Genomic DNA, 23,558 nt, shown 5'->3' on the forward strand with positions numbered 1-23,558 from the left:
GGGCCCAGCCCACACTGCGATATGTGTGCGCACTAGGTCGGTGCAGCAGAGCAGGTCTCCAGTCGTCCTGGTTAACCCTTGCCACTGGATAAAGGCCGAGCTCTGTCGAGCCCGTGTGGTGGCTGATGTTCAACGGCCACCACACGTTAAAAAAATCCACACACAGGCATCTTCCACCCCCTCAGCTGGAGTTCAGGACTGGAACATCGGGTCCTTCATCGAAACACCTGCGAACTCGCGAAAGCAAGTCATCCTCGTGTGAGGGACCGCCGATGAAGCTGATGATGAGATTCCAATTCAGGGACCTCCCTCCCCGCTGACCACAGGAACTTTGAACTCCCACCCCCCACCCCACTCCACACAGGTTTGAGGCCACTGCAGTACCCAATCTCGCATATAGGGGGAGATACTGGAAGGCGGAGCGCATCTTTATAACCCATACTTCAGCAGCTGTAAGTACGTTCAGGGAATGGGAGGGGAGAACATGGGAGGGATGGGGATGGGAGGGATGGGGGGGGTGGGCGGGGGAATGGGGGAGGCAGGGGTGAAAATGGTGAGGGGGGAGAACATGGGGGGGGGGAATGAGGTGTGAGTGGGGTAGAACGTCGTGAGGGGGAAGGGGGAGGGGAGGAAAATGGTGGGGGAGGGGCAGCATGTAATCTTATGACCTGACAAATGGTTAAAAATATTCTCGAGCCAGGCAGTTTACTGGACGACGATGACTTTTAGCATCGATGTAACGTTGAAGTGGAAAACAGGAGATGTAAATTGGGCTGAACATTCGCCGCACCAACTTGTACACGGGTCTAAAAATCGAGTGGAACCAAAGGCCCCTGTTGTCACCCCTTGTAGCCCGTCGCTGTCGCCCCCAGTTGCGTTACCTCAGAATCCTTGTCGTTGATTGAATCCATTCACAACGCGCAATGAAAACATTTCACACCTCCCCCAGTCGGTTCCCCAGGGTGTCCACTTCATGTCACACAGGCCCCGTGACCCCCCCCGCCTCAGTCAGCCAACCAATCCCAGCCCCCGTGCCAGTGACATCACTTCCTGTCCACAAATTTCAGGTCGATAGGCTTTCCGGGAGCCAGTAGGCCGTGAGTTTTGGCAGGAACAGTTCCAGTGTTGGGGGCCACCTGTATCTCAAACACTTGCAGGAGCTGAAGAAAGCGGAAGTTGAAAGGTCAGTACAAGTGGACACTGGGTAAATACCTCCAACAAAAACAACTTGCATTTATATAGCACCTTTAACCAAGGCGCTTCACAGGACAAAATTCAACACCGAGCCACACGAGATATTAGGACTGGTGACCAAAAACCTGGTCAAAGAGGTAGGTTTTAAGCAATGTCTTAAAAAAAGGATGAGGAGAGAGAGGCAGAGAGCTTCGGGCCCAGGCAGCTGAAGGCACGGCTGCTAATGGTGGAACGAAGGAAATGGAGGATGCGCAAGAGGCCAGAATTGGAGGAGCGCAGAGATCTCGGAGGGTTGTAGGACTGAAGGTATCTTATGGACATAGTGAGGGCCGAGGCCATGGAGGGCTTTGAACACGAGGACAAGAAATTTAAAAATTGAGGAGTTGGTGGACCGGGACCCAATATAGGTCAGTGAGCATGGGGTGTGGGGGGGACAATACTTGGTGCAAGTTTGTGTGGGCTTTATCTCCTCCTTCCCCACCCCCCCTTTAGGGAGTAATGAACTACAGGACCGTGAGCCCGCCACCCTTCATTCTTTTGTATCGGTGCTGCATCCACTTTGTAAAATGTCAGATTTGCAGCCTTTTCTTTCCAATTGCGAATCTCTGCCTGTTCAACCAACTGTGATGGTCAGCAGAATCCGCCTACGCCATTGCAAAAGGAAGCACAACTTCAAAAAACGTACTTCATCGGCTGTGACGCACTCTGGGACATCCTGAGGTCGCGAACGGCGCTATAGAATCATAGAATGGACACAGCGCGGGTGAAGGCCATTCGGCCCGTCGAGCCCGTGCCGGCTCTCAGCCAGTCCCACTCCCCCGCCCTTTCCCTGTAGCCCTGCAATTTTTTTTTTCCTTTGGATATTTATCCAACTCCCTTTTGAAAGATGAGATTTGAGTCTGCCTCCACCAGCCTCTCAGGCAGTGCGTTCCAGATCCCAACCACTCGCTACATAATCATTTTTTTCTTACATCGCCTTTGGACTTTCCGCCAATCACCTTGAATCTGTGCCCTCTGGTTCTCCACCCTCCCACCAATGGGAAGAGTTTCTCTCTATCCGCTCTGGCCAGACCCCTCATGATTTTGAACACCGCCATCAAATCTCCCTCTCAACCTTCTCTGCTCCGAGGAGAACTCCTCCAGCTTCTCCAGTCTACCCACGTAACTGAAGTCCCTCATCCCTGGAACCAATGTAAATATTTTCCGCACCCTCTCTAAGGCCGTCACATCCTTCCTAAAGTGCGGTGCCCAGAATTGGACACAGTACTCCAGTTGAGGCCGAACCAGGACTTTATACAGGGTCATCATAATTTCCACACTTTTTGAAGCCCAGGATCCCGTAAGCCTTTTTAACTGCTTTCTCAACCTGCCCTGCCACCTGCAATGATTTCTGCACATATCCCCCAGGTCTCGGTTTGTGCCGTTTAGTTTATGCCTTCTCCTCATTCGATCAAAATGCATCACTTCACATCCAATAGCGTTGTATATAAATGCAACCTGAACCGACAGCCGTCTGACTCAAGGGGCGAGAGTGCTACCAACAGAGTCAAGGCTGACACCCACATTCTCGAGCAGTGAGTGGGTTACATCAGGAGGGCGCTGAGCACCTCGAGTCTCGTCGCCGAGAGCGTGCAAAAACTCGAGCCCAGGCAGCGGAAAGAGCGAGCGGCAAACCTATCCCACCCTCCCCTCCCCTCCCCTCATCTGTCCCACCTGTGACAGGGACTGTGGTTCTCATATTGGACTGTTCCGCCACCTAAAGGACTCATGTTAAGAGTGGAAGCATGTCTTCCTCGATTCCGAGGGACCGCCTATGATGATGATGACGACATCTGAATTGCTTGCTTGGCCACTTCAGGGGGCATCAAGATTCAAGCACTTAGCGTGGAACTGGCTGGATTCCGTGTGAATGACAGAATCCCTTCCCGGAAGGTTACTTGAAGGTGGATTCATGCTTTAATGGTCATCGTTGCCTGGTCACAAATTACCTGATTTGATGGTTAAGGGGAGATTTAATAGAGGTGATTGGAATGATGAAGGGGTTTTAATTGAGTGTATAGGGAGAAACTGTTTCCATTGGCAGGAGGGTCGGTAACCAGAGGGACACAGATTTAAGGGAATCAGCAAAAGAATCAGAGAGAGGGGAAGGCGAGGAGAACTTTCATTTACGCAGCGAGTTTATGATGATCTGGAACACGTTAATGGGCGGTGAAAGCAGATTCAAGTGTCACTTTCAAAAGGCAATTGCATAAATACTTGAAGGGAAAAGGTTTGCAGGGTTATGGGGGAAAGGGTATGGGAAGGGTGACAAATTGGAGAGCTCTTTCAAAGAGCCGGCGCAGGCACGATGGGCCGAATGGTCTCCTTCTGGGCTGTATCATTCTATCGAATTCAGTTTTAAGTGGCCAAGATGGGATTGTGAGGTTTCAACCTCTGGATTGTTGGTCTATACAGTGACCATTGTGCCGCTGAATCCGATAGCCTGCTATTATCATAGCCTCCAGAACATGAGGGTCTGATGTATCCAAGCCCATTACAATGCACAAAAGGTCTTCAGTCTACTGTGGGTCCTCCAAGAAATGGACCTGCTCAAAATGCTGAACAGCCTGTGCTGTAAGCCACTCTCATAAGAACATAAGACATGGGAGCAGGAGTTAGGGCTCCATTTGGCCCCTCGAGCCTGCTCCACCTTTCAATAAGATCATGGCTGATCTGATCTTGGCCTCAACTCCACTTCCCTGCCCTCTCCCCATAATCCTCAACTCCCTTATCATTCAAAAATCTGTCTATCTCCACCTTAAATATATTCAATGACCCAGCCTCCACAGATCTCTGGGGCAGAGAATTCCACAGATTCACAACCCTCAGAGAAGAAATTCCTCCTCATCTCCATCTTAAATGGGCGACCCCTTATTCTGAAACTATGCCCCCTAGTTCTAGATTCCCCTATGAGGGGAAACATCCTCTCTGCATCTACCCTGTCAAGCCCCCTCGGAATCTTATATGTTTCAATAAGATCACCTCTCATTCTTCTAAACCCCAATAAGTATAGGCCCAACCTGCTCAACCTTTCTCTCCTGTAAAAGCAACAAATTCCATTCATGGCAGAACAGCCAACTGACCCTCACCGCACCTTGCACCCCCCCACCACCGCACCTCGCTCACTCCCCGCCCCCCCACCCCCCCCCAGAGCAGCAAGACCTACCTGTATGAGCGCCAGGTGTATCTCCAGCTCCGCGATTCTCCGTCCCACACAGCTCCGCACCCCATAGCCGAAGGGGATCGCCCCGAAGTTATCCACGCGGTCCGTCTCGCTCTTCCTCAGCCAGCGGTGTGGGCGGAACTCTCCTGGCCTTTCAAAAACCTCGCTGTCGTGTGACGTGGTGTAGTGGCAGAGAGCAAGCTGGGTCTGGGGAGGGAGGCAAAATGAAGGGATTATTAGCTTGGTAGCCCCCCCCCCCCACACTTCGGGGCAAAGGGTTCATTGGCAGTTCAGTCTTTTGCGAGAAACTTGGATGAAAGGGTGAAGATCACATATAGTGCAGGGCGCCAAGCCCGAAATCAAATCGAGGAAGTGAGTCAGCACCAAGCCTGTAGATTGCTGGAGGAAGAGCAGACCGAGGGAAGATTAAGGTGTTTTTGAGGTGCTGGAAAAGATTATGTTAGGAGTAGGAGACAGTGTAAAGAGAGGAAGAGGAATCAGAAATTTACAGCACAGGCCATTCGGCCCATCATGTCTGCGCCTGCCGACCATGAGCTATCCAGCCTAATCCCACTTTCCAGCTCTTGGTCCGTAGCCCTGTAGGTTACAGCGCTTCAAGTGCATATCCAAGTACTTCTTAAATGTGGTGAGGGTTTCTGCCTCTACCACCCTTTCAGGCAGCGAGTTCCAGACTCCCAACATCCTCTGGGTGAAAAAAGTTCACAACTCCCCTCAAATCTGTCTACCAATTACTTTAAATCTATGCCCCCTGGTTGTTGGCCCCTCTGCTCTGGGAAATAGGTCCTTCCTATCCACTCGATCCAGGCCCCTCATAATTTTATACACCTCAATCAGGTCTCCCCTCAGCCTATCCAATCTTTCCTCGTAGCTAAAATTCTCCTTTGTAAATCTCCTCTACCCTCTCTAGTACGATCACGTCCTTCCTGTAGGATGGAAGATTTGGAGCGGAGAAATAGAATAAATGTGCAGGACAGGAATTAGATTAGGATCGATGAGAGAGAGAGAGAGAAATGGAGAAGATTGCGATGGAAGTTACATTTTATTTGGTGCATCTTAATACTCTTTACACATAAATAAAAGATGAAGTACTCTCTAGGACCCAAAGCTTTCTACTCTTGTATGGCTTATGAAGGAGGATCTCTTCTCTAACGTCACAACGTGGCATCATTTGGCAAGATGCAAATTTACCCCGTCATTTCCCAACATTACGAGTTCCTCATCTCACCTGAGCCCTCAGAGGCACACTGAAAGAGGACAAGTACCTCCTTGCAGGGGGTGAATAGATCGCTTATCATTCCAAGGTTTTCTACCAGCCTTTAGGACTTGAAAATACTTTGACACTGGCGGCCTTCCTCAAACCCATTGACAACACCACGTCGAAGGACAAGGGCAGCAGGCGCATGGTAACACCAACAGCTGCGAGTTCCTCTCCCAGTCACACACCATCCTGACTTGGAAATATATCGGCCGTTCCTTCATCGTCGCTGGGTCAAAATCCTGGAACTCCCTCCCTAACAGCACAGTGGGAGCACCTTCACCGCACGGACTGCAGCGGTTCAAGAAGGCAGCTCACCACCACCTTCTCATGGGCAATAAATGCTGGCCTTGCAGGGTTACGTACAAAAAGTGGGATGTGGGACTAAGCACAACTGATCTTTCAAAGAGCCGGCATGGGTTCGATGGTCCGAATGGCCTCATTCTGTGCTGTAAGTTTCAATGATTCTATAAATGCAGCAATTGTTGTTACACACACACGCAAATGGAGACTAAGAATTTTAATGTCCACAGTACAAAAAGGCTTATCAACTGTGTTCGTTTTTTTATTCATTCATGGGATGTATGCATCACTGGCAGGGCCAGCATTTATAGCCCTTGTCTTCTTGAACCACTGTAGTCCATGTGTTGAAGATACTCCAACTGAGTATAGCAAAGGGCAGTTAAAGATCAATCACATTGCTGTGGGTCTGGCCTACATGTGACTCCAGACATTAAAGGACTAAAGGACATTAGTGAACCAGATGAGTTTTTACTGATACTAGCTTTTTAATTCCAGATTTAATAATGGAGTTTAAATTCCCCAGCTGCCGTGGTGGGATTTGAACTCACGTTTCTGGATCATTAGTCCAGGCCTCTGGATTACTGGTCCAGTAACATAACCACTAAGCTACCGTACCATTGCTAAATGCAATTCATCAAAATAAGTGTTGAGCTCACTCCGCTTGGGATGAAGTATCCTCCGACAACCATGTCCTCTTGGGTGACTCGCCCATTCCCGGGAAGAACAGGAAACAGCCTGAGGTGGAAAGCAAGAATTTCTCAGTTTACAGTTAATGCTTTGCCCGCTTAACCTCCACGCTATTCCAAATCAACACAAACCCTTTCCCCAGAGGGAATTACTCACACTTGGATGGTTTAGGACGTCCCAAAGCGCTTTACAGCCATTGAAGTACTTTTTGGAGTGTAGTCACCGTTGTAATGTAGGGAATGCGGCAGCCAATTTGCGCACAGCAAGCTCCCACAAACAGCAATGAGATAATGACCAGATAATTTTCTTTAAAAAAAAAGTGTTGATTATTGGCCTGGACATCGAGGATAACCCTCCTGCTCATTCTCAAAATAGTGCCATGGGATCTTTTACGTCCACCTGCGAGAGCAGACGGGGCCTCAGTTTAACGTCTCATCCGAAAGGCTGCACCTCTGACAGTGCAGCACTCCCTCAGCACTGCACTGGAGTGTCAGCTTAGATTTGTGCAATGAAGGACTTGAACCCACAACCTTCTGACTCAGACGAGAGGGATACCGATTCCACACCCATACCCATGTCAAAAGTCTCAACGATGAGCGCGAGGAAGCTATTCAACTGCAAGGACATTCACAGAACCAAACCCGTATTCACCAAACACATGTACTTTTCTCCAATAGTAACTGAATGGCAACAAGGAACAAGAACTGTGGTGTATGTAGCACACAAATCACTGACTCCACACGGTCTGGTGTAAGTCTAACTGCTGTGACCTTCGTCCTTTATTGTTCAGCTCCAGAGTGCTTCCCAGGTGTGGTGGTCAGCCTTATATAGCCTTTGTTACAGGGTACTACCAGGGTTTCCCACCGCAGCGCCCTCTGTGGTGTGGCATAGTACTTACAATACATTTAAGGTACTGGGACAATACACACATCATTACATAACAAGAACCATGGCTGATTTTTCTCCCAACACCACTCCTCCAATCCCACCTTAGCCTGAGGGGACTGAAGCAGTCTGCCCGAGATCCGCTAATTTAGGGCATCCCAAGGGTTAAATCTGGGAGCCTCCTGGACTTGCAGGGCTTTACTGACTAGCTTCCCCAGTGACTCAACTTGCAATTAAATTGGACCGCAGTAAATTTACCCACAGAAAACTGGGGTTGAAGATAGTCGAGGGAGTCGGATCCTGAAATAGACATAATGTATGTTGTAGGTATCAGCTAATTACACTGGAGAGGCACCATAAATGAGCTGAGGTTCAGAGAAGCAAGAATAAAGACTACTTAAGTAGCAGATTAAAGCCTGCTCCTCACCTGGGGCAATGAAAAGGTTAATGAGATTGACCTCAAAGCCATGGACTATGGAAGGAGAATATCAAACTGCTGGGGCCCTTCTCCAGATCAGTCTTCAGTGACTTATGCTGGAAAATGGGTGTCAGATGAGGAAAGAAATGGAAAAGACTTGAACTTATATAGTGTCATCCATGACCTCAGCATGGCTGGTCTCCAGTCGTCCTGGTTAACCCTTGCCCAGTGGACCAAGACCTAGCTCTGTCAAGCCCGTGTGGTGGCTGGTGTGCAATGGCCACCACACGTTAAAAAAATCCCCGGACAGGCATCTTCCACCCTTCAACATGTAGCTCGGGACCTGGAATATTAGGTCCTTCATTAAAACACCTGTGAACTCATCCCTTTTTGGTGTGGAAGCAAGTCATCCTTGTTTCGAGGGACTGCCTATGATGATGATGATGTCCCAAAGGGGGCATTAAACATCAATGAAGCATTTTTTGAGGTGTCGTCACTGTGAGAACATCACCGCAGGTCGGGGCTATAAAGAGAGCTGAAGCACCGGGCCCTGGAACATCGTGGCGGAGGTGCGGCGAATGAGGGTACGGGGCCCAGAAGAGCCGAGGGCCCGGGGGCAGCACGGGCCCAGCCCACACTGTGATATGTGTGCGCACGAGGTCCGTGCAACAGAGCAGGTCTCCAGTCATCCTGGTTCAACCCTTGCCACTGGATAAAGACCTAGCTCTGTCAAGCCCGTGTGGTGGCTGGTGTGCAACAGTCACCACACGTTAAAAAAATCCACGCGCAGGCATCTTCCACCCTCGCAATTGGAGTTCAGGACTGGAATATCCGGTCCTTCATTGAAACATCTGTAAACTCTTGTGGAAGCAAGTCATCCGCGTTCAAGGGACTGCCTATGACAAGTAAGAAACACAAGATTTGTGCACAGCAAGGTCCCATAAGGTCCCATAAACAGCAATGAGATAACGACATTGTGTTGGTTGAGGGATAAATATTGGCTAAGGACTCCGGGGAAAACTTCTCTGCTCCTCTTCGAAATAGTGCCATGGGATTGTCTACGTCCAGTTGAGAGGGCAGACTGTTTAACGTTTTGGCCAATAGCCAACACCTCAGACAGCAGCAGCACTCCCTCAGTACTGCACCGGGAGCATCAGCCTAGATTGCTCATGTCTCTGGAGGTGGGATTTGAACTCGCGACCTTCTCACTCAAGAGGTGAGGGCGCTACCCACTGAGCCACGGGAGAGCCCAACGGCACTGGAAACCCACATTTGTTAATGGTACCCGTGAAAGATTCCAATTAAAGCTAAAAGCTGGATCCCTGCCTCTCGTATTAACTGTGGCAACTGGGGGTGGGTGGGGGGGTGGGGTTCTCTGGTGTTGGATTGCAGTGCGAAGGAATGCAAAGTGAGGCCACACCTGGAGTACTGCATACAGTTTTGGTCTCCTTATTTAAGGAGAAGTATACTTGCAGAGAAGATTCACGAGGTTGATTCCTGAGATGAAGGGATTGTCATATGAAGAAAGGTTGAGCAGGTTGGGCCTATACGCATTGGAATTCAGAAGAATGAGAGGTGATCTTATTGAAACGTACAAGATACAGAGGGGGCTTGACAGGGTAGATGCAGAGAGGATGTTTCCCCTCGTGGGGGAATCTAGAACTCGGGGGCATAGTTTCAGAATAAGGGGTCGCCCATTTAAAACTGAGATGAGGAGGAATTTCTTCTCCCAGAGGGTTGTAAATCTTTGGAATTCTCTGCCCCGGAGAGCTGTGGAGGCTGGACCATTGAATATATTTAAAGGTGGAGATACAGATTTTTGAGCGATAAGGGGGTGAAGGGTTATGGGGAGCGGGCAGGGAAATGGAGCTGAGTCCATGATCAGATCAGCCATGATCTTATTGAATGACGGAGCAGGCTCGAGGGGACCAATGGATTACTCCTGCTCCTGTCTTATGTTAAAGTGGTGGACAGACGGGACAGATCTCCGTTGGGACTCTGTTTCATAGAAACATAGAAAATAGGTGCAGGAGTAGGCCATTCGGCCCTTCGAGCCAGCACCACCATTCGATAAGATCATGGCTGATCATTCAACCTCAGTACCTCTTTCCTGCTTTCTCTCCATGCCCCTTGATCCCTTTAGCCGTAAGGGCCATATCTAACTCCCTCTTGAATATATGCAATGAACTGGCATCAACAGCTCTCTGCGGCAGGGAATTCCACAGGTTAACAACTCTCTGAGTGAAGAAGTTTCTCCTCATCTCGGTCCTAAATGGCTTACCCCTTATCCTTAGACTGTGTCTCCTGGTTCTGGACTTCCCCAACATCGGGAACATTCTTCTCGCATCTAACCTGTCCAATCCTGTCAGAATTTTATATGTTTCTATGAGATCCCCTCTCATCCTTCTAAACTCCAGTGAATAAAGGCCCAGTCGATCCAGTCTCTCCTCATATGTCAGTCCAACCATCCCGGGAATCAGTCTGGTGAACCATCGCTGCACTCCCTCAATAGCAAGAACATCCTTCCTCAGATTAGGAGACCAAAACTGAACACAATATTCCAGGTGAGGCCTCACCAAGGCCCTGTTCAACTGCCTCTCTGCTCCAATACTTAAATCCCCTAGCTATGAAGGCCAACATACCATTTGCCTTCTTCACCGCCTGCTGTACCTGCATGCCAACTTTCAATGACTGATGACAATTAAGCGAATGTGCCTGGTTTGTCAATGCAACAGGGACTGGAAGAGTTCGCTCTCATGCAGAACAAGGTCATACACTCACCTCAAGAAGACTTTCGCATACAATGAGGTTACTTGTTGCAATATATATAGCTCCACCTGTGGACTCCTGTGGCACTGCAGCTAGTGCTGTTTATAATAAAATAGGGAGCAGGTCACCTGACTGGTGAGTTCCGGTATGTTCTGCCATCTTAAGGCTGTGAGTTATTGAAAATATAACAATGGTTGCGAAGATTAGGATTAATGGAAAAAAAGCTGAAATTTTTGTTGGTGGAGGATTCAGCCAACCAACAGAGAGACATTGAGAGCTTCTCTGTTTTGATTAACAGCTACAAATCTGAGGTAAATTACAAGCACACTTGTTTAAACTGTCAGAGTCCAGATGGCCATGCCAATGGGAATAATAGGGCATTTGGGGGAGTTTCAACGTGACCGTGAACGTTTCAGAGCGTATGTGGAGCGGCTAGAAATGTTTTTCGTGAATAATATCATTGAAGTCCCCAATGATGAAAACCATAACCGGGTGGTGTTGTAACGACAAAGGGCTATTTTTGTAACTGAAGCAGGGGCCGAGGTGTATGAAACATTGAAAAATTTGCTTGTGCCTGTCAAGCCAAAGGACACAACTCTTAAGCAGACAGCATGACAGCCCTAAGCCCCTGGAAATTGCTGAAAGTTAGCGTTTCGGAATAAGAGATCAGTTAAACGAAGAAAATATCAGTGAGTACATTGTAGCATTAAAAAAGCTATCTATTTACTGTAATTTCGGAAACTTTCAGGACCGAGCATTGCGTGACCGCTTTGTTTGTGGGATGAAAAATGATGCGATCAGAAGAAAGTTATTGACAACGCCTGACTTGACTTTTGATTTAGCTTGTCAGACAGCTATATCAATGAACATGGCTGACCAATATTCCCGAGAATTTCATACTATTTCCAGTCGTTAGACAACCGAAGTGAATTGCCTGCAGGTTTTAAGAAAAAGGCAGTTGGGCCCCAAAGTCTCAGAAACTGGCAAGGTAACAGAGCATTGAAGTCCTGCTATTGGTGCCTGGGACAACACATTGCTCAAAGCTGTCCATATGTGAAGGCAGAGTATTTTATCTGCAGGAAAACTGGGCATCTTGTGAAGGCATGCCGACTTGAGGGTAAACCAGTTTTCAAAGCTATGAGTAGCAATCCCCAGAGACTACATAACATGGAAGAAAAACAACAGGACGAGGAGATTTTAGAGCTAAACATCATCAGGAGCATGAGGTTAACTAACAGCAATTCGAAAAGTATCATAATCCACAGAGGTTGCGGGATTCAAGATACCCATGGAAATCAACACTGGTGCATCCGTGAGTGTAGTACCGGAGTCGCTATACCTCGACAAATTGCGTGATTTCCCATTGGAGAAATCCAAGTTAGAGCTGCAAGGCTACTTGGGAGATAACATTCCTGTGGTAGGTCGTATCACCGTACCGGTGAAATACAAGGATCAAGTTCGGAGCTTGCCTCTATTAGTAGTGGCAGGAGACAAGCCTGCCTTACCAGGAAGAAATTGGTTGGGATCACTGAAGCTGGATTGGAGGGAGATTTTTTGTGTTGAAACGAGATTTGCATCAAAGGATCATCAAGAAGTATCCAAAGGTGTACTGCGAAATGGGCAGTCCGATTCAAAGCTTCAAGGTGAGTGTCAGGATACAGAAGGATGCTAGATCGGTTTACTACAAGCCACGTTCCGTACCATATGCACTCAAGGAGAAAGTTGAGCAAGAACTCAAAAGACTAGAGACTGAGAACATTATTTCTAAGATAGATCTATGTAACTGGGCTACACCCATTGTTGTTGTACCCAAGTCCGATGGTAAAGTAAGTTTGTGTGGTGATTATAAAGTAACGGTAAACCAGGGTCTAGAGGGTAATGTGCCCAATACATTGCCAAATGTAGAAGATTTGTTCACAACACTGACAGGTGGTCAGATCTTCTCAAAGTTGGATCTTATGAATGCCTACTTACAGCTTGAACTAGATGAGGAGTCCAAGTCATGCTTGACTATAAATAATCATCTAGGCCGATATCAATTTAATAGGCTACCATTTGGAGGGTCTTCTGCCCCTGCCATATTTCACGGGGTGATGAACCAGATTTTCCAAGGTATTGGAGAGGTAGTATGTTATTTAGATGACATACTAATTTCAGCACCAAATAGGCAAATTCATAACATAATGAATGAAGTCCTCAAATGGCTAGAGATGCACAGAGTACGAGTGTCTGCTCGCAAGTGAGAGTTATTTCAAAACTCAGTGGAGTACTTAGGGTACAGAGTAGACAAAGATGGCTTACATCCAACCAAGGGAAAGCTGGATGCAATCAAAAAAAAATCACCCACTCCCAAGAATGTCACTGAACTTTGATCATTTTTGGGTCTTTTGAACTATTATGGGAAGTTCCTACCAAATTTGGCTACAGTATTACATCCACTGAATGAACTATTGAAAAAACAGGTCCATAGGAAGTGGTCAGAAGAATGCGATACAGCATTCAAGGAGTGTAAAAGCAAATTGGTATATAAGGAGATCAAGCTAGATTGTGATGCCTCTCCATATGGAGTTGGGGCAGTGATCTCTCATGTATTGTATAGTGGGGAGGAGAGACCAATTGCTATTGCTTCACGCACTCTCAGTGCCAATGAGCGTAATTATGCGGAAATTGAAAGGGAAGCTTTGGCATTAATTTTTGGGGTCAAGAAGTTCCACAAATACTTGTATGATCCATTGTTACGGACCATAAGCCCCTGACAGCAATCCTCCATCCAAAATCCCCATGTTCAACATTAGCTGCAGCCCGAATGCAGAGATGGGCTTTGATTTTGTCAGCATATACATATGATATTGAATACAGTTAATCAGCTAATCACAGTAATGCTGATGCTATGTCTAGATTGCCTTCCCCATCAAAAGTTACACCCGATAGGGAAGAAGTATTCTATTTTTCATACATTGATGAACTGCCAGTCACAGCTGAGGAGATTGGTAGAGCAACCAAATGTGACCCAGTTATGTCAAAGGTGTATGATTATATTGCAAATGGCTGGCCAAACCAGGTAACAGACAAAGATATTCATCCATTCTTCATTCGTAGGAATGAATTATCAGTCGATAAAGATTGTATCATGTGGGGTGCAAAAGTGGTTATACCAAATAAATTCAGGTCCAAATTATTGGGAGACCTCCATGACGAGCACCTGGGAATGTGCTTGACCAAGAGTTTTGCACGCAGTTCTTTGATAGAGGTAGAGTAAAAGAGAGAGAGTTCAACTAGAAATCAAGGGCATCCCTTGGACGAAAACTTTCCTCAGGATCAGCCTCGAATGAGTTAAAATTTAGTACCATGTTTGGAAGGTTCTGCTCGAGAGCGAAGGTATCCTCTTCGAAACAGAAAACAAGTGGTTAAGCTTGATTTGTAAATATGGCAAAATAAGTCCATACCTTTTGTTATGCATAACCATGCAAGTTATGTATGATGATTATTTTGTTATAATTACTTCTTCATTAAGGAGGGAGTAGTGTAATATATATATGTAGAGGACACTAACAATATTCTGACAATGGATAGTCTAGGGGTTATGGGGGCGGAGGAACTTAACACAATCACAATCACTAAGGAGGTGGTACTCAATAAGATAATGGGACTAAAGGCAAATACATCCCCTGGACCTGATGTCTTGCATCCTAGGGTTTCAAGAGAAGCAGTGGCAGGGATTGTGGCTGCATTGGTTGTAATTTACCAAAATTGCCTGGATTCTGGAGAGGTCTCATCAGATTGGAAAACTGCAAATGTAACGGCCCTTTTTAAAAAAGGAGGCAGACAAAAAGCAGGAAATTATCGACCAGTTAGCTTAACATCTGTGGGTGGGAAAATGTTGGAGTCCATTATTGAAGAGGCAGTAGCAGGACATTTGGAAAAGCAAAATTCGGTCAGGCAGAGTCAGCATGGATTTATGAAGGGGAAGTCATGTTTAACAAATTTGCTGGAATTCTTTGAGGATGTAACAAACAGGGTGGATAAAGGGGAACCAGTGGATGTGGTGTATTTGGACTGCCAGAAGGCATTTGACAAGGTGCCACATAAAAGGTTACTGCACAAGATAAAAGTTCACGGGGGTTACATAGAAACATAGAAAATAGGTGCAGGAGCAGGCCATTCAGCCCTTCTAGCCTGCACCGCCATTCAATGAGTTCATGGCTGAACATGCAACTTCAGTACCCCCTTCCTGCTTTCACGCCATACCCCTTGATCCCCCGAGTTGTAAGGACTTCATCTAACTCCCTTTTGAATATATTGGGGGCTAATATATTCGCATGGATAGAGGATTGGCGAATTAACAGAGAACAGAGAGTCGGGATAAATGATTCATTCTCTGGTTGGCAACCAATAACTAGTGCTGGGCCCCATCTATTTACAATCTATATTAACGACTTGGAAGAAGGGACTGAGTGTAACGTAGCTAAGTTTGCTGACGATACAAAGATGGGAGGAAAAGCAATGTGTGAGGAGGACACAAAAAATCTGTAAAAGGACATAGATAGGCTAAGTGAGTGGGCAAAAATTTGGCAGATGGAGTATAATGTTGGAAAGTGTGAGGTTATGCACTTTGTCAGAAAAAAAAATCAAAGAGCAAGTTATTATTTAAATGAAGAAAGATTGCAAAGTGCCGCATTACAGCGGGACCTGGGGGTACTTGTCAATGAAACACAAAAGGATAGACAGCAAGTGATCAGGTAGGCCAATGATATCTTGGCCTTGATTGCAAAGGGGATGGAGTATAAAAGCAGGGAAGCCTTGCTACAGCTATATAAGGTATTGGTGAGGCCACACCTGGAATACTGCGTGCAGATTTGGTTTCCATATTTACAGAAGGATATACTTGCTTTGGAAGCAGTTCAGAGAAGGTTCACTAGGTTGATTCCGGGGATGAGGGGTTTGACTTATGAGGAAAGGTTGAGTAGGTTGGGCCTCTACTCATTGGAATTCAGAAGAATGAGAGGTGATCTTATCGAAACGTATAAGATTATGAGGGGGCTTGACAAGGTTGATGCAGAGAGGATGTTTCCACTGATGGGGGAGACTAGAACTAGAGGGCATGATCTTAGAATAAGGGGCTGCCCATTTAAAACAGAGATGAGGAGAAATTTTTTCTGAGGGTTGTAAATCTGTGGAATTCGCTGCCTCAGAGAACTGTGGAAGCTGGGACATTGAATAAATTTAAGACAGACATAGACAGTTTCTTAAACGATAAGGGAATAAGGGGTTATCGGGAGCGGGCGGGGAAGTGGAGACGAGTCCATGATCAGATCAGCCATGATCTTACTGAATGGCGGAGCAGGCTCGAGGGGCCATATGGCCTACTCCTGTGCTGGTTTCTTACAGCGCCACCTGTGGACTCCTGTGGCACTGCAGCCAGTGCTCTTTATAATAAAGCAGGGAACCCTTGACCGATGAGTTCCGTCCGGTACGTTCTGCCATCTTAAGGCTGTGTATTTCTGTGCGTTACTGAAAATATAACACTTGTAAAGCTCTGAATACAGGCAAGCTATTTTACCCGCATAGCAACAAGACGAATCAGTCAATGTTATTTTTTCTCTGGTGGTGGAGGGAGAGGGAGAAATGGCGGGAAGCGTGTGGGAGAACTGCCCTGTTCTTCTACAAGTACTAGCGTAACGAAGACCGCCCGTTTCCAGCTCCATAACATCGCCCGTCTCCGCCCTTGCCTCAGCTCGTCTGCTGCTGAAGCCCTCATCCATGCCTTTGTTACCTCGAGACTTGGCTATTCCAACGCACTCCTGGGCTGGCCTCCCACATTCTACCCTACGTAAACTAGAGGTGATCCAAAACTTGACTGCCCCGTGTCCTAACTCGCACCAAGTCCCGCTCACCCATCACCCCTGTGTTCACTGACCTACACTGGCACCCGGTTAAACAACGTCTCGATTTCAAAATTCTCATCCTTGTTTACAAATCCCTCCATGGCCCTCGCCTAGAGATGTCTGTGCTCCTCTAATTCTGCCCTCCTGAGCATCCCTGCTCAACCATTGGTGGCCGTGCCTTCTGTTGCTTAGGCTCCAAGCTCTGGAACTCCCTGCCTAAACCCCTCCATCTCTCTACCTCCTTCAAGACGGTCCTTAAAACCTACCTCTCTCCTACACTAATTTCTAGTTATGGTGCTCGGTGTCAAATTTTTAAATCGCATAGTACTTCTGTGCTGCGCTTAGTTCAAAGGTGCTATATAAATACAAGTTGTTGATGGACTGGCAGAACAGGACCTCCTTTTATTACCCCTCAGTGGAGAGGTGGCAGCTCCAGGACTGAAGCGCCCCCTCACTGCTGCGTCACCATCATCATAGGCAGTCCCTCGGAATCGAGGAAAACTTGCTTCCACTCCCAAAAAGAGTCCTTTGGTGGCTGAACCGTCCGATACGGGAGCCACAGACCCTGTCACAGGTGGGACTGACATTCGTCGGGGGAAGGGGTGGGACTGATTTGCCGCACGCTCTTTCAGCTGCCTGCGCCTGACCTCTTCACGCTCGCGGCGTTGAGATTCGAAGAGCTCAACGCCCTCCCGAATGCACTTTCTCCACCTAGGGCGGTCTTTGGCCAGGGACTCCCGGGTGTCAGTGGGGATGTCGCACTTTACCAGGGAGGCTTTGAGGGTGCCCTTGTAACGTTTCCGCTGCCCACCTGAGAGGATAGGTGCACCAACATCAGTGTCCTTGTCCAGGCGAACATCCCCCAGCATTGAAGCACCGACCACACTCGATCAGCTCTGCTGGGCAGGCCACATGGTTTGCATGCCAGACACGCGGCCCCCAAAGCAATTGCTCTATGCGGAGCTCCTTCATGGCAAACTGTTGTGTATGGCATAACACTTATGCTCCGTCTAGCGTGGAGGTATATTTCACAGTGGGCAACACGATTTCCTGATTGGTTGGCGGGGTGGGTGGGGTTGGGGGAGCCGGAGGAGGGGATCGGTTCTGGTATACACCCCCACCCCGGGACACCAGGTGAGCGAGGGTCGAACACAACAGACTCCCCAAAACTTGGACTCCACAACATGGGGAGCGGGGCGGGGGGGTGACAGAAAGAGCGGGGCTGACAGGACGAGGGTGATTCTTACACCAGAGGGAGAAGGTGGGGCTTACTCCGGGGACCCGCTGCTGAAGAATAGATGTTCTGCAAAATAATTTTTGTGGGTAGAACAATTCACAATAAAAAGGCATTGTCTTGATTTAAAAAAAAAGTGCAATTACAACAACAACTTGTATTTATATAGCGCTTTTCACATAGTAAAACGTCCCAAGGCGCTTCACAGCAGTGTTACAAGACAAAAATCTGACACCAAGTCACATAAGAAGAAATTACGGCAGGTGACCAAAAGCTTGGTCAAAGAGGTAGGTTTTAAGGAGCGTCTTAAAAGGAGGAAAGAGTAGGAGAGAGGTTTAGGGAGGGAGTTCCAGTGCTTGGGGGCCTAGGTAACAGAAGGCACGGTCACCAATGGTCGAGCGATTATAATCAGGAATGCTCAAGAGGGTAGAATTTGAGGAGCGCAGACATCTCGGGTGGGGAGGTGTGAGGCTGGAGGAGGTTACAGAGATAGGGAGGGGTGTCGGGGCTGGAGGAGGTTACAGAGATAGGGAGGGACGAGGCCATGGAGGGATGTGTAAACAAGGATGAGAATTCTGAAATGGAATTGAAGTGCAGCAGTTATGTCGGCAAACTTACCTGTTCAATACGAACACTGCCTCGCGTCAAAACAGCAACAAGATGGACAGGTAAAAGGAGCCAGAGTTCAGTGTCTTATCTGGCCATTGTATCCAACACAGGTGAAGAGAGATCCCACTGCATCAAACCCCTCCCCATCTTTCCCACGCCGCCCAAAACAAATTGGGAAAAAAAGGCAACTTTTACCACAAGTGTTTACCTTAAAGTTTCTTTGAGGACGCCTCGGACCAAAGGCAATTTGGACAAGTCCTGGGGAGTCGGGGTCACGTCGCTCCCAAGGTTCTCAGCAATCTCTTCGTACACCGCACTTTGAACGGCAGGATATCTGGCCAGTAAGTACGTACTCCAGCACAGTGTGAAAGAGGTCTATTGAAAAGAAAGTATAGTGTTTATCCAGCTGACAGGAAAGCCCCTCCCCCCCCCCCCTCCCCGCCCTGAAAGTCCTCCACAGAATTGGCCGGAAACTGCCGACTCTTAAATTGTCTCATCATCCCAGCATGTCGTAAATTCTTTTAGGGAATCCTTCCATTCGAATGCTTGCTGGATTTGCATGAAATTCAGTAATCATTCCAGATGTTCCGTGACCCTTTCTGAGCCCCTTGCGAAATTTACTTTTCTAAATTTAAATTTCAAGCCCTCTTGGCCTAACTTATCGTGAAGTAATAGTCTGGGTTGACCGTATCTGTGCCAGTGGTGTTTCCCAATTCACCGCGCTCTCTCTGGATGGTCAAAGCTAAGCTTTCTCTGTAGCTCATTCTCTTGGTTCATCTCCTAGCCTTGGTAGAGCGATGTGATCGGGGCCCAGGAGAGGCGAGGGTTCGGGGCCCAGAAGAGACGAGGGCCCAGGGGCAGCACGGGCCCAGCCCACACTGCGATATGTGCGCGCACTGGGTCCGTGCAGCAGAGCTGGTCTCCAGTCGTCTTGGTTAATCCTTGCCACTGGACCAAGACCTAGCTCTGTCAAGCCCATGTGGTGGCTGGTGTGCAACGGCCACCACACGTTAAAAAAATCCACGCACAGGCATCTTCCATCCTTCAACATGTAGTTCGGGATCTGGAATATTAGGTCCTTCATTGAAACACCTGTGAACTTTTTGACGTGATTCTAGGGACTGCCTATGATGATGAGCCTGGTGGTATATAGAGTCCAACTGCAGAACCCCCCGCCCCCACTGTACATAGGCAATCTCAGTCAGACACCACAGTGCAACGATCAAAGTTAGGATCTTTCGAGAACAAATTCCTCAGTAATTACAATAGTGAGCTATTGAGGGAATCCAATCCTGAATACAAGGGTGTTTACTCTATTGGCTGTGCAATTAGTGTCAGCCGTGGCTCAGTGGGTAGCACTCTGTCGCCTCTGAGTCAGAAGGCCATGGGTTCAAGTCCCACTCGAGAGACTGGAGCACAAATATCCAGGCTGGCACTCCCAGTGCAGTGCTCAGTGCCCTCGATCAGGCCAACATCCCCAGCATGGAAGCACTGACCACACTCGACCAGCTCCGTTGGGCGGGCCACATTGTCCACATGACCGACACGAGACTCCCAAAGCAAGCGCTCTACTCGGAACTCCTACACGGCAAGCGAGCCCCAGGTGGGCAGAGGAAACGTTTCAAGGACACCCTCAAAGCCTCCCTGATAAAGTGCACCATCCCCACCCGACACCTGGGAGTCCCTGACCAAAGACTGCCTTAAATGGAGGAAGAGCGTCTGAGTGGGCGCTGAGCACCTCGAGTCTCATCGCTGAGAGCGTGCAGAAAACAAGCGCAGGCAGCGGAAGGAACGAGCGGCAAACCAGTCCCACCCACTCTTTCCTTCAACCACTGTCTGTCCCACCTGTGACAGAGACTGTAATTCCCGTATTGAACTGTACAGTCACCTGAGAACTCACTTTTGGAGTGGAACCAAGTCTTCCTCGATTTTGAGGGACTGCCTATGATGATGATGAGTACTGAGGGAGTGCTGCACTGTCGGAGGAGCCGTCTTTCCGATGAGATGTGAAACTGAGGGCCCGTCTGCCTGCTCAGGGGGATTTATCCCCAGTGTCCTGGGCCAATATTAATCAATCACAAAAAACCTCCCAGATTATCTGGTCATTGTGACATTGCTTTTTGTGGGAGCTTGCTGTGCGATTATTGGTTCCTACATTACAACAGCGACTACACTTCCAAAATACTTCATTGGCTGTAAAGTGCTACGGGACCTGCTGAGATCGTGAAACGCGCTATAGAAAAACAAGTCTTTATTTTTTTAAACACTTCTCCATTATCCCTTTACATGATTCAACTCAACTTTCCCATGGCCTTCAAAGAGAAGCCTCGTTCTGGGGGCTTCATCGGTGAGGGAGTTTGTCGTGGAATGACCCGACTTGTGCATGAAGAATCAGAGAGAGAGGAAACTCTGATCTTGTGTTTCTCTCGGAGGGTCCCTTGCCACATAGAGGCGAAGTTCATTCATGGACTTGGATTTACCGTATCGACCCCAGCCAGCAGTAATTCCGTCATGTTGGCGTAGATCTCCTCCAGCGACATCTCCTGATTGACCAGCAAGCACGTTAGCAGTCCCCCCTGCACCTCCTCCCCCTGCTCCAATTGTCGCTTAATCTGAGCCATTTTTCGGTCAACGTGGATCTCACCTAGTTAGATGGGCGGGGGTGAGGGAAGTGAGCGAAGGGAATAAAGGGGGAACAAAAAAATACATTTTTTTTTGTCATGTCTACATTTCAGCGATTTATATTTCAGCATCATCATCATAGGCAGTCTCACTGACCTTATTTACCACGCTACATGCATTTAGAACTTGCACTCAAAACTCATCTAAGGTTGCATCACATTTGCCCTCTGTCTGAAATATTCTTTACTCTAGTGCTATTTGTCTCTTCCAGTCCTCCGTGCAGGCAATAACAGAGACTTGGCTCAAACAAGGGGAGGATTAGGAACTTAATATTCCTGACTACAGGGTATTCAGGAAAGATAGGGAAAGAAAGAAAGGAGGGTGTGGCAGTATTGATTACCGCATGCTTGTCCCCTAAAAGTATGAAAATTATTACAAAATAGAAACAGTCTAATACTATGAGAGCTGCTATATTGCCAAGTCAAAATGGTCGACCGAGCTTTTGGTCACCTGTCCCAATATCTCCTGGTGTGACTCGGTGTCAAAATTTCTTTGATAACGCTCCTGTGAAGTGCCCTTGGGGCGTTTTGCTTTGTTAAAGACACATGTATAGATAGAAACATAGAAACGTAGAAAATAGGTGCAGGAGTGGGCCCTTCAGCCCTTCGAGCCTGCATCGCCATTCAATAAGATCATGGCTGATCATTCACCTCAGTACCCCTTTTCCTGCTTTCTCTTCATTTAGCCGTAAGGGCCATATCGAACTCCTTCTTGAATATATCTAACAAACTGGCATCAACAACGCTCTGTGGTAGAGAATTCCACACGTTAACAACTCTCTGAGTGCAGAAGTTTCTCCTCATCTCGGTCCTAAATGGCTTACCCATTATCCTTAGACTGTGACCCCTGGTTCTGGACTTCCCCAACATCGGAAGCATTCTTCCTGCATCTAACCTGTCCAGTCCAGTCAGAATTTTATATGTTTCTGTGCGATCCCCTCTCTTTCTTCTAAACTCCAGTGAATAAAGGCTCAGTTGATCCAGTCTCTCCTCATATGTCAGTCCTCCCATCCCGGGAATCAGTCTGGTGAACCTTCGCTGCACTCCCTCAATAGCAAGAACGTCCTTCCTCAGATTAGGAGACCAAAACTGAACACAATATTCCAGGTGAGGCCTCACCAAGGCCCTGTACAATTGCATTAAGACCTCCCTGCTCCGATACTCAAATCCCCTAGCTATGAAGACTAACATGCCATTTGCCTTCTTCACCGCCTGCTGTACCTGCATGCCAACTTTCAATGACTGATGTACCATGACACCCAGGCCTCGTTGCACCTCCCCTTTTCCTAATCCGCCACCATTCAGATAATATTCTGCCTTCATGTTTTTGCCTCCAAAGTGGATAATCTCACATTTATCCACATTATACTGCATCTGCCATGCATTTGCCCACTTAACTAACCTGTCCAAGTCACCCTGCAACCTTCTTAGCATCATCCTCACAGCTCACACCGCCACCCAACTTAGTATCATCTGCAAACTTGGAGATATTGCACTCAATTCCTTCATCTAAATCATTGATGTATATTGTAAATAGCTGGGGTCACCCCACTAGTCACTGCCTATCATTCTGAGAAGGACCCGTTTATTCCGACTCTCTGCTTCCTGTCTGCCAACCAGGTCTCTATCCATGTCAATACATTACACCCAATACTATGTGCTTTAATCTTGCACACCAATCTCTTGTGTGGGACCTTGTCAAAAGCCTTTTGAAAGTCCAAATACACCACATCCACTGGTTCTCCCTTGTCCACTCTACTAGTTACATCCTCAAAAAATTCTAGAAGATTTGTCAAGCATGATTTCCCTTTCATAAATCCATGCTGACTTGCACCGATCCTGTCACTGCTTTCCAAAGTTGTTGCTTATTTTCTACAATTTACCCGTGACCTCACTAAGATACAATCGAAGTCTCAAATGTTCAGTCTTAAAAGTGGCCAAGCACCTCATTTTATACTCACCAAGGGAGTCGGATAACCCTTTCAAGGCCAGCAGAACGTATGGGGAGCACCTCCACCACACGGACTGCAGCGGTTCAGGAAGGCGGCTCACCACCACCTTCGAGGACAACTAGGGATGAGCAATTAATGCTGACCTTGCAAGCGACGCCCACATCTCGTGAATAAGTTTCACAAAAGACATGTTCATTTGGAATATAATGTGAGATTATCAAGGTGAACTGACAGAAGTGATCCAGACAAATTAGTGGTTATGACAAGCGTTTGAATAGCAGAGAATGGAAGATAGAAACATAGAAAATAGGTGCAGGAGTAGGCCATTCGGCCCTTCGAGCCTGCACCGCCATTCAATGAGTTCAAGGCTGAACATGCAACTTCAGTACCCCATTCCTGCTTTCTCACCATACCCCTTGATCCCCCGAGTAGTAAGTACTACATCTAACTCCTTTTTGAATAT

At 47.6% G+C, this 23,558-nt stretch overlaps 1 protein-coding gene across 1 annotated transcript in view; it reads right to left on the minus strand.

Moving 5' to 3' along the window:
• Nucleotides 1-1,043: 1,043 nt before the first annotated feature.
• Nucleotides 1,044-23,558, minus strand: part of cyp27c1 (cytochrome P450, family 27, subfamily C, polypeptide 1) — a 47,587-nt gene continuing 25,072 nt past the window's right edge. The window contains exons 5-9 of the mRNA XM_070874354.1: nucleotides 20,943-21,106; nucleotides 18,671-18,837; nucleotides 6,632-6,710; nucleotides 4,400-4,603; nucleotides 1,044-1,160 (exon numbers count right to left, since the gene is read on the minus strand). Of these exons, the coding sequence (XP_070730455.1) occupies nucleotides 1,044-1,160; nucleotides 4,400-4,603; nucleotides 6,632-6,710; nucleotides 18,671-18,837; nucleotides 20,943-21,106 (731 nt within the window). The remainder of the gene's footprint in view (nucleotides 1,161-4,399; nucleotides 4,604-6,631; nucleotides 6,711-18,670; nucleotides 18,838-20,942; nucleotides 21,107-23,558) is intronic.

The sequence above is a fragment of the Pristiophorus japonicus genome, chromosome 3 (assembly GCF_044704955.1).
Source record: "Pristiophorus japonicus isolate sPriJap1 chromosome 3, sPriJap1.hap1, whole genome shotgun sequence".
NCBI lineage: Eukaryota > Metazoa > Chordata > Chondrichthyes > Pristiophoridae > Pristiophorus > Pristiophorus japonicus.